Below are 13,755 nucleotides of genomic sequence, written 5' to 3'. Positions count from 1 at the left end.
GATGTCCAGGCTTGACAAGTAATAAAGCTGTTCAAGAATGGTTAGAATTCCAGAATATTTCCATAGTAAAGATGGAGGATGACGAAAAGGGTAGGGGAATTGAAAGAGGACCTGTGAAATGGGAGCCACCTCCAGAAAATGTTATATGTTTAAATACTGATGCAGCTATCAAACAAATTGGTGCAAAGACCAGTTGGGGAGTTGTGGCTAGATGCATGGAAGGGAAGTTAAGAGGAGCTTGGGCTGGGTGTGAAGACAGGAGGGGCATTCCAATTGTTGAGGAGGCAAGAGCTATCCGGCATGCGCTTGTGTTGGCCAAGCAGAATGGGTGGAGAAACATTATTATTCAAACTGATTGCAAGAGAATTGTGGATCAGATTAGAGACGGAAAGTTGAATGACCATTTAGCAGGTGCTGTCCTTTTTGATATTATGGCACTCAGCAAGGACTTCAGTTCTTGCCTGTTTTCGTTTGTCAAAAGAGAAGGGAATAATGTTTCCCATCAATTGGCAAAGTTTGCCTTAAAATTAGTTTCTGAGATTGCTTGGAAGGAGTCTTTTCCAAGTTGGCTGAGTAGTATAGCCAAAATGGATGTAGGGGCCTTTGCTCCAAACCTTGTTTCTTCTGTTTTCAAGTAATGCAATTGTTATCGTTTGGAAAAAAAAAAAAAAAAAAAAAAAGAAAAGAAAGTGAATCACCAAACTAACTATATGGAGTTACAACATTGCATAGTCATAGTCTTGTCACGATTGGCACCAAAAATGAGTTTGCCATTTCTTGAAAATAGTGATCCAGATTCGGTGGCATTGAATGGAAGAATGGAGTTCGAATCACTAGGCAGCTGCATTGGAAAGAAGACGTGTTGAAAATGCAAATATTCCACATTCCACAATTTAAAGACAAGAAAAAGGGCGCAACAAGAATCATGGAATTCAACAAATAAGTCATCTAGGCAAAGCTTCACATTGTCTCTGATACTCCTAGCTAACAAGAAGCTTATGCCCTAGGCACAATGTAATTCATGATAAAGCTTGGCGTGAGAGAACGCTTACCTTCTGTAGCTGGCCCATCCTTAGTCGGTCCATCCTAAGCCTTAGCAGATCCGTCCGCAGCCACAATTGAATCATCCTGAGCCTTCTTTTGACTGTTTTAGGAATATGACACAGCATAAATTATCAAAACAGCACAAAAGGCAAGCAGCATAAACTTGGACCAACATCAATTAAAAATTAACCAAAAGAAACACGTCTCAACAAGGTGGAGGCACTTGAACTGAAACACCAAAAGGAGTCAAGATAAATATCATATCGTTTATTTTAGCAACAACACCGAAACTTTCCTGGCCACAAGTTTTCCAACCCCTGCTCTTCCAGGTATATTATAATTGCAGAACATGTGGCCATCTCTTTCACAAAAACAGACTCTGCATTTGGAATCAAAGTCCTGCCATCTTCAATGGCAAGGAAAAGGTAAAAAGCTACTACATTGGTTAGTGCATGGGTGAAGTCAATACTGTGCTGCAAAAGGGTACCTTTGATAACACAATTTCATGCACAGCTTTGACTGAGAATCTTACTGCATTGCTTTGACAAACCTCAACGACTGAAAACAAGTACAAGGAAAACTAGTACTATAGGAATCAAACGATGAAGACTATCTATGTGATTAAAATCAGTGGGAATGGAAGCCCTGCCATTGTCATGTGTTATTATCAGCTAAGTACTCAACAGTATAGAGACCTACCAAGATTTTGAAGAAAAATAAATATACAAAACACAAATTGTGTCAAAATCTCAGTTTCCTCTTAAGGTACGAAGAAAATCTTACATCTAAGCTAATATTCAGTGTCATCATCAAAGCCGAACCACACAAGAAGCACCAGAGAGGAAATGGAAAAAATAGCAAAGCCAGGGCTGAGTTAATAGACAAAGCACCTTTCTTTAGAGGAAGGCTCATCCTGTGGTTTCATAGCTGGAAAGAGCAAGACTTCCTGTTTAAAAACCCAAAACAAGGCTGATTATTGTAGGTAATAAAAGAATGTGAGAGTACATAATTAAATAGGCTGATGCCTATGGGCCATTGAAATATAAAAGTATGCTGACACAACCAAAAAAAGAAAAGCCATAGTGACGATCTTATGTCACGCTAGGGGAAAAAAATGTGAAAGTTTATTTTGCCTCTGCTTCAGCAGGAACCTGCTATTTTGCCTCCACTAAAATCAATTTTACTCTTATCCATTTGCAACTCAATTCAACCAAAGCAATTACAACCTAAAGTCTTAAGCCAGACGAAAGCACAATAATATTTACATGGTTGATTGTCAGTATAAAAATGAGGGAGGCCTCTGGAATTTAGTGAATCTACGGGTCTAATGATAAATTAGCCAATAATAAGAAAATGGATGCTTATTTAAACATCTCTGTCAGCTACAATTCCTTCATTCCGCCCAAATGCTTATCAATTTACAGCACAAATATGCCTTAAGCACCACCCCACCCCAAATCAGACACTAGGTTCTCTAAACAACCACCAACGTATACTGCACTTCCTAAACCACAGCCCAAACATACCAAGAATAACCCTCTCATTGGTGAAAAAGTCGTGTCTCGGTCCTTCAACTATTCACAACCTACATCTCCAAGAAGATATGCCTAGTTATTTTTACTTTTATTTTCTACATTTTGGTGCAGAGCAAACATGTCTAAACATAATGGGCTAGTCCCTGTGAATTTCAGTTTGCTGGAGCCTCCAAAAGCATCATGGAATATCAAATCCCAACCTGAGAAAATAACCATCCATACACTAAGCCCAGTCCAAGTGCCTATCTTTCGAGAAAAAGAGCTTCTGTCTGAACAAGAACCACAGATATCCTTCCCAAAAAAGAGGAAAACCCTCAAATCCTCTCTCTCCTGACCCAACAAAAGGATACAAAAGAGAGCCAGGAAAGCAGATTCAAAAAGATAGCAAGATTGAAAGCTAAGCTATAAACAAAAGCAGGTACACGTGACATGCAGAGTCATGTGAGTAAACAGGAACAGACCTTGATATTCTGTGAATCTGTCAGTAGCATAGCAAGCCGATCAATGCCGAGCCCCCATCCACCAGTTGGGGGTAGCCCATACTCGAGAGCTGTGCAGAAGGTCTCATCCAAAGCCATTGCCTCATCATCACCAGATTGTCGGTCCTAAATTCAAGTGCAAATGGCGGCAAAGTGCTGTCATATGATGTCTAATTGAAAAACCATTATAGCCAACTCCATAATAGGTTCGTGTACCTTGAGTTGGTCAGCGAAGCGCTGCCGTTGTACAACGGGATCATTCAATTCAGTGTATGCATTACAAAGCTGTAAATTTCCAAATATTAGACTAAAATACTGAGATAGTGAAATAGTCACTACCTTTACTACTACAGAACAATCTCAAATTGGAAGGTCAAGCTAATTACATACTTCACGCTTGTTAATGAACAACTCAAACCGTTCTGTCAGGCCTGGGCTTGACCTATGCCACTTAGCCAATGGACTCATTATCTCCGGATGGTTGATTATGAAAGCAGGGTCGACACAAGTCTCTTCCAGAAAGTGTCCGACGAGCTGCAATCCAAGAAGTTAGAAATGAACATGGGTGGGTGGTGTGCATGTCTGTGTGTAGTGTGTGTGGAGAGAGAGGGGGGAGGGGGAGATCTATCTAAAATGTAACACATGCAGAATCTAAATCATTCTTGACTTCAAAATAAAAATTGCTTCAAGCGACAATTTGGGGAGAATGATACACATTTTAAAACTGTCATTTCTGCCTGAGACATAACACATGCAGGATTTAAATCACTCTATAGTTCCAAATTAACATTGCTTCCAGTGGCAAATTTTGGAACGATGCTACGTATTTGAAAACAGTCATTCACATGCCCTCAAGGAATATGATGAGTTTGATATAAAGAGAATGCTGAAACACAACCATCTAAAAGAGAAACAATTAACAGTAAAAGAACAAAAGCAGTATTTAACTGTAATACAAGTTGTCAACAAACAGAAACCTCCCCTTCCAATGTCAGGGTGCTTAATGTTAACATTCATTTCCTCTTTCAAACAATCAATTACCATCTCAGGTTCCCATGTAAAGATACAAAGAATCCATTATTCACTATAAACATTGAGAGCATGTAAAAGATAAGTTAAATGGCCTAAAAGATGAGTTAAATGGCCTAAAAGATGGAATGCGTACATGCCACTTGTTTTTTGACAAGACAACTGAAAATCTGTTGCGGCATAATGTATACACAAAGAAACAGTATTTACCTTATCCAATAATCTAGCAGTTGTTTGGGGAGGGGGACATTTGATGTCAAACTTTGCACATGCATCTAACAGATATTTGTTAGCTTCAACACTTGAGAGATCCTTGGGTATATTCAGATTTGCCATCTTCTCCAACTCATCTATCATGTCAATCCTTCTGAAGAAGTTAAAAAAGGGTTGAATTAAATAATAATATATGGATGGACAGGCCTAGCCTTAACAGAAAAAGAACAAACAAGTCAAGAGACCTGAAAGGAGGGGTAAAATCAATCTCAATTGGATCGTTCTCCTGTCCATTTGCGTGATACTTAATTTTGTACCCCCCAGTGAGCTCTTTCACCATTCCTAAGCAACACATTATTGTTTAGCAAGAAAACGAATTTTGATCCAGAAAAATTTCAGAAAGTGAGCAAATTTCTAAAAGAAGAATGAAAGTAATGAAATGGTAGATACCACTGAGCATTTTTTCAGTCAGCTCCATCAGGTCATTGTAATCAGCATATGCCATATAGAATTCACATGTAGTAAATTCGGGATTGTGTGTCAAGTCAATTCCCTCATTCCTGAATTGCTTTCCTATCTCATAAACACGATCAAGTCCACCAACAACCAGCTCCTTGAGATAAAGTTCAGGTGCAATACGCATGAACAGCTTCATGTTCAGTTCATTATGATGAGTCACAAAAGGACGTGCTGCAGCTCCCCCAGCAATCATGTTCATCATGGGTGTCTCAACCTTATGTGGAGAATAGTGCATTGTAATGGAATTAAGGGATCAGAGCCAAGATTATAAGATCAAACAAGGTAAATTTTGGCACAACTGCACCCAAATTACCTCCAAGAAATCAAGATTATCAAGAAAACTTCTGATATAGGAGATTATCTTAGCTCGAATCTTAAATATTTGACGAATTTCCAAGTTCAACATCAAATCCAGATAACGCTGTCTGTATCGTGTTTCCTAGTATCAAAGAGCATAGTTATGTTGGAGAAGATAGAACCAGAAGAGGGGATACATCAACTTTAAACAGTTGCAAAAATATTGCGGACCTGATCTTTTAATATATATGACTCGAGATTCCTCCCACTTCCTGGGACCCACAGATCAGTTTTCTGAGATTAAACAAATTCAATTGTTAACAAGACACAGCAATAGAACTCGATAGCTACAAGAAGCATATGCCTTTACCTTAGTGTTATCCGACCCAGAAGCAAGCTTTTGCCGTGGCATCATATGAAGACAATGGGACAAAACTACAAATCTTTTTGGGAAAATACTCAACTCTCCCCTTTTAGTTTTGCCTAATAAAGCAAAGAGGAACCACAACTTAGATCATGGAACTTTCAAATCAGACGAAGTTTAGAAAATACAAAACAATGACTTTTCAATCCCACCCTACCCCACATCACAATGATGTCATCCACACAGCATTAAGTGTTTCAATTAAAAAGACTGATGCCTAAAGAAAAACATTCACCGCAACACATATACCAAGTTCAAGTACATTTTTATGGTTTGAGTTTGTACTGTTGAAAGACCTCAAAAACATGCACTTTCGACATTGTAACTCCATTTCTAAGATAAGCCACAATACTAAATGTTTTTCATCAAGGAAACCAGCAAGATGGTGTCAATTATAGTCTTAAATTGTAACATTCTATCAGAAAGGTACTCAGTAATATAGGTGAAAACAGGATCTGGGCTTTCTGGAGACAATTGTAATGATTAAAACTTTGTAAACATCCCAGGTCTTCCTCAGGAATGATTCGACAGAAATAACATATAGACTCCACTGAAGATAACTATGACATAAACAGCTAAAAATACCTTGTTAAAAAATGCTCAGAAATCCAAACATTCCTAAAATGATGACCTTTTTATTTTTCTTTTGGGGGTGGGGAATGAGTTTACAAAATACTTTGATGAGAAGAAGAGAGAAAAACAATTTTTATTCATGAAAGTGTAACCACTAACAGTGGAGATTGTCTCGAACCTGGAAATCCAACAATACCAACAATATCTCCACGCTTAACACCAGAGTGAAATGTGGGAAAATTATCTTCACCCAAATCCGATTTCCTGCATATGTAACCATGGTCAAGTGAAAAATAAGACACAGGAAAGTCTAATAGCACAAGTAGTCATATACGGTGAAATAAAGAAAAATAAACAAAAGGAACCAGGCAAGCAGCAAGAATGTATTCACTTAAGCCATGAAATTAACTATCTTCTAACCCCAATATCCACTTGCTCTAGTCAATTCACTATATCTACAAACACAAAGTACTGAACAAGTTAACTATTCCCTGACGCTATTAGTCACTTGCTTAAGTAAGCAAAGCAGAAACAATCAGCTTTTCCTTTTACTATAAGAGCCCTTACCAACCTTAAAAACCAATAAAAATTTACGATTTAAAAATTACAAAAGGCTAATTCAGGCTAACTGTACTCTATCATTCACAAATCACCTTCTGCTAGATATTTAGAAGCATGTAATGAAAAGCATGACAAAAGTTGACATTCATGTATTCAACAACCACAGGAACTCAAACAGGAGACTGAATTTATGTTTTCCTTGTTTCATAACGATCCAGCCAGATATAAGAATAATTATATGAAATTTACAGCATGTAGAAAGCATCAGAAACAAAGATAATATCATATGTTTTTCATCCCAATTGAGATTTGGAAAGTCAATGGTGTCACATAAATACAAGTTTTGAGTATGTTGTTCAAAGCAACCACTCATGCATTAAGGCTTAAATATCTGATGTTCAATTCAAGCTAGAAGGTCTATAAACATAAATCTTTGAATCTACCCGGACATTTTCCTCCCAGAAGATAAAAAAAACCATGGACATGAGTACCTTGCATCAGCCATAACTTGAACTTTAGCACCACCACCATGGAGATCATAAAAAAGTAATTTTGCCGATGACGATCGTTTGTTCATGATTCGTCCTGCCAATGCCAACTATATTTTATCAACATTCAAAAAAATGAAAAAAGACTGACCATCAGTAACACCAATATCTTATAATATCTCCATTACCTGCTAATGACACTTCAACATCTTCAAGATGCTCCCCACTTTCCAAGCTTCCATATTTATTCACAAATTCAGGAATTGACATTGAGGCAAAAAATTTGTGAGGATATGGGTTCTTTCCAGCTTCCTTTTCAGCTTCAAGTGCTTTCAGCCTATTTTCATAGTATTGCTGCAAAGCACGAATAAATATAAGTATAAATCTTACAACTACTTAAACAAAGACAACTAAAAAAAAAGGAAAAGCAAAGAAATAGCAACCGTTGGATCCAATCCCTCATCTTCTCCGCCCTGGGCCTGCTGAGCACGTGAGCTCGTCTTTTGAGCAGCCTGAAAGGTGCCATCACAATCATCATACCCATAATATCGTGAAAAAAAAATACAAAATTTAAGCACTGCACTGCAAATATTTAACATTTACAAATATTCACATGCTATTTGCTTGATGAAAACTCAGATCCTCGAAAACCGTGACATAGCATGAGAGAAAAACTTGGGTTTCAAATTTTCATATCTCCGCATTATGAACAGAAAATAAAGCACAAAGATAAAACTACATCCACCAAATAAATTTCAAAGCATATAAAAATCAGAAATATGTGTCATCAACTTGATTATATTACTTAGCAATAAGCCATTTGGACACTCTCCAAGGGCTCCCTTCACTGCAGGCTAGATAATTTCAGTAACAAAGCAAGTTAATTTTGTCTTTCATTGAGGAAATGTGAAGGCATAGAGCAAAGAGCAAAGGAGCACGCCTCAAGTGGAGTTGGCAGCTAAGGAAGCTCAGTTTTCATTTTAAGGTCCCAAGTGATGGATGGTTAGGAGGGTAGAAGGCAGACTTGTAGCATTCCACTTGGTAGCTGGTAATAAGCAATGATGCATAGTTAGCTAGGATTTGCTTATATAGACACTGTGTTAATCCCTTAAGGCATTCTGAAGATTTTTCTGATTTTGTGAGAACAGTGAGCTGCGCTGATGAGCTCTTGCTTTTCATTCTTCTTCTCCAAGTAATTCCTAACTCTTGAATATTTTCCATCCAATTTCCCAGTTGGATTTGTTTCTTTTATGAATGAAATCGTAGTCATCACTTGCTCCCTATTATTAGTTTTCCCTCGGTGATTTGCTGCAATTTAGCTCTAATTGTATGAGATTAAATCTCTGATCATTAAAACTTGCACATATTGCCAAACAGGCTACTGTAAATAGAGCATGGGCATTGTAAGCCCTTTTGAGATAGTTGAACATTTTCTTACCTTCCCTGGCAAATTTTACGACCTTTTGCAGTCCCCTTTTTAAAAAGGGCTTATATATCACAACTCACTATTATGAACATGGAATCTAGAGGCTATAAACAAGGACAGCAGCACAGAAAACACCACGGTCAAACAATAAAAGCATAAAAGTTATAAGACACAAATGCGATTATTCAAGGCAATGAAAAAACTTATCCTCTTACCTTGTTAGCTTTGTCCTTCATGTTTTGCAATGTAAGTTTGATTTCTGCAGCAAAATTAATCAGAAAATTAAAACTGGCGGCAATATTAGAGATATTCAATTAATAAAACCATGCCATTCAAGTTCAGACTTGCAAAAAAATACTTAACTGGGACAAGTAGGAAAACCATTTAGGGGGGTAGTTAATGGAACAAAAACAATAAAATTTAGCAATGAGACAGGTCGATGGCTGAAGCGAAATTGGAGTATAAGAGGAAAAAAGGAAAACTGATATTCAAGTTGGGGTAAAAACAACAAATAATAATATTGCCACAGAAACATTCACGTAAATTTGAAGAAGATTGCAGGTCGCTGTCCACATTGCCTAAGCAATCCTAGCCCCAACAGAGTTTGAGAAGGTAAAAATAAAATATTTTTTAAAAAATTAGAAAAAAATACAAATTCTGAGACTAGTGGAGAAAAAGAAGGCAACAGCAACTTAAACATTTTCTTAGCCTAGTATCCAATCAAAACAAGAAAATTGACAAACATATTTTCTGAAAAATATCTTCAGTTCAAATGAACAAAGCCAAAGTGCGGCGGTTAAAAGAAAGAGAAGGCTAACCAGCGGCGCCCGCGGCGGCAGAGGAGGAGCAGAGAGAGCGAGAATGGGGAGACAGTGAGAAGCGAAGGCGAAATTGAGTTGGGTGAAGGGGTTTTGAAGAATGCCAACAGCAACAGGGTTTTCGTCTTATGACATGGTACAAGTTGTGGAGATGACGTCGTAGCATAATTTTCAGAATAGGCAATTTCACAAATTAAGGTAAGAAAACCTCAAAAAAAAAAGCTGAATTGGCCAAGAAAAATGGAGCTAATTTCCTGAAATCGTGTATGGAATTTATAAAATTCAAAATTTTCTCCTCCCACCAACTCCATTCCCTTTACCCCCACACCGCCACGCCGCCGCCACTATCTCCACCTCCTCTTCTACAGGAAAACAAGAGCAATAGAACTCCAAAATATGTTGCCTCTTAAACCGATTTGGAGCAGTCCTTTGTCATTATAAAAGAACTTACCTAAGGAAGAGTAGATGTTGGCTTCGTTTGACGGAGTGGAGACAGGAGATTCGCCGGAGGCTGTCGTTGAAGCCTGAATGGTGGAGAGGTCGCTAATTTCTTCTCCTTGGACAGAGCCGGTGTTGTCCTTAAAGCTTGAACGCTAATGGAGTGGAGGCCGACTGCGATGGTCGTTGGCTTAACTTCGATGGGCGGCTCTGTTGTTTTGGCGCACGGCTATGAGGGGAGAAATGAGAGGAGAAGTGACCTAGGGAACTTAAGGTTTTCAGGGACTTCGTCGGTCTTTTTAAAAAAAAAAAGAAAAGAAAAGAAGAAAAAACCGGTTTTCAGTAGGGGTGGGCACGGGTCGGGTACCCGCCCCGAATGCTAATTGATTGATCCGACCCTAACATATCGGGTCACTATTTTTTTGACCCTAATCCGCTCCGAACTTTCTCAGGTACCCAATCCTCGGATACCCGAAAAATAGAGGCGAGTCATAGGGTATCCGCCCCTATTTAAAGAATGCAAATTTTGCAAACTCATAAGACATAAGATGAACCTGCTGGACGATAGCATCATTCAACAAAAAAAAAACAAAGGCAACAACATCATTCAAACTAGACAAAGACAAAGCATATTCAAATCTCAAAAATGATCAGTAGCAGTAGTTCCACACTAAATCATAAAGTTAGAAATATCTACTCTGATACATAACTTCCAAAAAGGGCATATAAATGAGAAAAATGTACACTATATAGACATTCTCAAATCCAGCAAACATGGCATAATGCATTGACTAGGCATAAATCAAGAAGCTGTCTTCATTTTCCTCCCCTAGCCATGCCATGACAGTTTCAACAACCTCAAATGTTTCAACAATCTCAACCTTCTACAACACATGAAGGAGCACAATCTTCAAGAATCATCAATCTTCAATATTAATAATAGAATGCTCCATTGTCAAACCTGAAAAAAAAATTTCCAAAAATAAAAGCAACCAAGAAATATATTAGCACAAGTTGAAACTCAAATGAATAAGAAAATTTGCAATGCAATGATAACAATTGACAAGATATGAAAAGTATTACCCGATTCCATTTCTTCAAGTTCAGTTATACTTTCTTCCAAATCAATTGGTTGAATACCCTTGCGAAGCCAATCTTGTCCACAAATTATAGCCTCCACCATTCTTGGAGTTAAAGAGCTTCGAAAAGAATCCAACACACACCCTCCCGTACTAAAAGCAGACTCGGAGGCAACAGTAGACACCGGAATAGCTAATACATCTCTAGCAATCGCAGCAAGAATTTGGAACCTATGAGCATTATCTCTCCACCAATCCAATATGTGAAAGTTTGGACAGTGAAAATCTTCCTTCATTTCCATCAAATAGATGTCCAATTCCGTTTTATTGTGAGTGCTACCCAATGTATCAGCCTTTTGAGAATACTTTGCATGCATGTAATCTGATGCCCCTTTAACTGTAATTGCATCAACATCCATTTTATCCATTTCCCTCAACTGATTTTGACTTATTACTTCCTTATGAGGTGATTTTTTAGCAGAATAAAAGTCAAATAGGGAATGTAACACTTTTTCCACCTTAACTTTTAACATTTCAGCATTCTTAGGATCATATGCCTCATCAATTGCCCCATTGAACATAACTTAGTTTATGCTGGGGATCAAGAACAACAGCAATCAGAATCAATATGTTAATCCTTTCCACATTACCCCAATATTTATCATATTTTTTCTTCATATTCCCAGCCATAGTTGACAAACCAAAGTCATCACTTTCTTGAAATGAATTAAGAAGACCACCAATGCCAAAAATTTCATTCATATATACATTTCCTGTCACATAACGTGAGACTGACATTTTCACAGTGGAATCATAAAAAATTTGAAGAAAAGGCAACAAATCTTTTGCATACTCCCAATCCATTTCAGTTGGCACACCCCTCACCTTAGAACTCCTACGAGTATCATTCTCACTTTGTGGAGTTAACTCTTCGACATATTTGCTATCCACAGTTTCTAGCAACTCAAATGCCTTTTGAAATTTTAGAGCAGCCTCTAACATTAAAAATGTGGAGTTCCACCTAGTTTCAACATCAAGGCATACAAGACTTTTACTTTCGATTCTTTCTTTTTCTATGCAAGATTTGAATCTTTGAGCTCTAGCAGGTGAAGACCTAACATATCTCACAGCTGATCGAATTCTAACAATAGAGTCTTCCAAGTCTTTCAATCCCTCCCTAACCGTCAAATTCAAAACATGGGTAGCACATCTCATATGCAAGTATTCTCCATTTAAGACAGTACCTTTCCAATTAATAAGCCTTCTTCTCAAATATTGCAAACAAGTGTCATTTGAGCTAGCATTGTCTACCGTAACAGTCAAAACTTTACTAATTTTCCAATCAAGCAAGCATTTTTCTACTGTCCGACCAATAACTTCACCCGCATGACTTGTAATAGGACAGAAACTTAAAATCTTTTTGTGCAATTTCCATTTATCATCAATAAAGTGAGCTGTCAAACACAAATAATTCAGATTTTGAATGGATGTCCAAGCATCAGTGGTGAGACAAATTCGTGAGGATAAAGTTTCAAAGTATGCCTTCAAACTTTTCTTCTCATCTGAAAAAAGCTTATGGCAGTCTCTAGTTAAAGTTCTACGTGATGGCATTTCAAACCGTGGCTGCATAAACTGACAAAAATCCAAAAATCCCTCCCTTTCCACAAATTTAAAAGGTAGTTCATCTATAATCACCATCCTAGCCAACATTCTCCTACATGATTCTTAATCAAACATATGGGTTGTTAATGCTTTTCCCCCTCCCTCTTTTGCTTTAAACTCCAGCGTCTTTTGCCTCTTATCCGTATTATTATACGGATATTTTTTACACCTATGAAGGTGATTACTCAAAGAAGTAGTACCATTTTTGCTTGCACAGGCAATCAATTGTTGACAATATTTACAAGCAGCTTTCTTGTCTTTTGTTTCCGTACCTGTAACAACTGCATAATGCTCCCAAACCCAAGACCTACTGCTCTTGGTAGACACTTTTGTCTCGAATGTTGGAGGAGGTGGTACTTGACTTGTCTCAGTTTCAGAAGCTCTAGCAACAATTTTTGGATCCATTGATGATGAATGATCAACATTTGGGCTTGCAGCTGTAGTAGCTGTATTATCCCCTGTACTTGACATCTGAAAAATTCAAAAAAACAAATCAAATGAAAATCCCACTTCTCTACCATATGCGCAGCTAATACATAGCTCAGAAACTCCCATAAAACCATGTCCAGATTCATTTTAGAAAGAAAAGGGCAGTTGGAATAATCTTAAGAACAATAACAAAAAATATCTCACAATCCTCAGTTGCTTGGCCTGCTAATTTAAATATTGAGTGCAAAGTGTAGATAAACCCAAAAGGGGAAAAATGTCCAATGTATGAAAAGAAAAGGCAAACCAATAATCTAAAAAAAAAAAAGAGTTTTACACTACTACAACTTCAGCAGGTATAGAGGTATTATCTTAGAATTTGCACATTGAATTGAATTATGTTAGACAAAAAAGCTAAAGTAATTATGCAGCTACATTGCACTGGAGGAAAAGAAACACAACATATTACATTAGACATCGTCATCTGTAATTTTATTTGTTTTCTTGTCCAACAACTAGGGAACTTGTTCAGTCACATAGCATGGTAATACTACTCGAATGAGCAAAAGTTAGCATCAACTGTTGCACTGATTAAATCAGAAATCCTCTCTGAGTTTAATACAGTTAGCATCTTTTGTTAGGCTTTCCTCATATGCAACTAGTTTAAAGGAGGAGTAAATTTGTTTTAGCTATAAGAAGCCCATTTCCAAAACAAATACCAACAGTTTCACAAGAAAATTAGAA

The 13,755-nt window shown here is 37.5% G+C and overlaps 2 protein-coding genes across 4 annotated transcripts; both read right to left on the bottom strand.

The window, feature by feature from the left end:
- Positions 1-515: 515 nt before the first annotated feature.
- On the bottom strand, positions 516-9,992 carry LOC113698863 (lysine--tRNA ligase-like). Of its 3 annotated transcripts, none has more exons than XM_027218812.2 (18): positions 9,858-9,992; positions 8,804-8,847; positions 7,606-7,674; positions 7,351-7,516; positions 7,166-7,259; positions 6,292-6,377; positions 5,487-5,599; positions 5,348-5,410; positions 5,133-5,258; positions 4,751-5,033; positions 4,546-4,642; positions 4,298-4,454; positions 3,449-3,592; positions 3,275-3,343; positions 3,041-3,184; positions 1,935-1,990; positions 1,053-1,144; positions 516-841 (listed from the first exon to the last, which is right to left on the bottom strand). In XM_027218812.2, exons 2-17 carry the CDS (start codon positions 8,822-8,824, stop codon positions 1,087-1,089), a joined length of 1,746 nt encoding a protein of 581 aa, XP_027074613.1. In that variant the 5' UTR covers positions 8,825-8,847; positions 9,858-9,992; the 3' UTR covers positions 516-841; positions 1,053-1,086. The 3 variants fall into 3 exon arrangements, 2 of the variants coding, with proteins under 2 accessions (XP_027074613.1, XP_027074612.1); XM_027218811.2 differs by lacking the exon at positions 9,858-9,992 and adding an exon at positions 9,407-9,768; XR_011817423.1 differs by lacking the exons at positions 516-841; positions 1,053-1,144; positions 1,935-1,990; positions 9,858-9,992 and adding an exon at positions 9,407-9,678 and having other exon boundaries at positions 3,048-3,184; positions 3,445-3,592.
- Positions 9,993-11,484: 1,492 nt separating this feature from the next.
- LOC113699756 (zinc finger BED domain-containing protein RICESLEEPER 2-like) lies at positions 11,485-12,633 on the bottom strand. Its single transcript, XM_027220104.1, has one exon. It carries the CDS (start codon positions 12,631-12,633, stop codon positions 11,485-11,487), a length of 1,149 nt encoding a protein of 382 aa, XP_027075905.1.
- Between the last annotated feature and the right edge of the window lie 1,122 nt (positions 12,634-13,755).

Source organism: Coffea arabica, chromosome 7c (assembly GCF_036785885.1).
Source record: "Coffea arabica cultivar ET-39 chromosome 7c, Coffea Arabica ET-39 HiFi, whole genome shotgun sequence".
Classification (NCBI taxonomy): Eukaryota; Viridiplantae; Streptophyta; class Magnoliopsida; order Gentianales; family Rubiaceae; genus Coffea; species Coffea arabica.
This window is presented reverse-complemented; position numbering and strand designations above follow the sequence as displayed.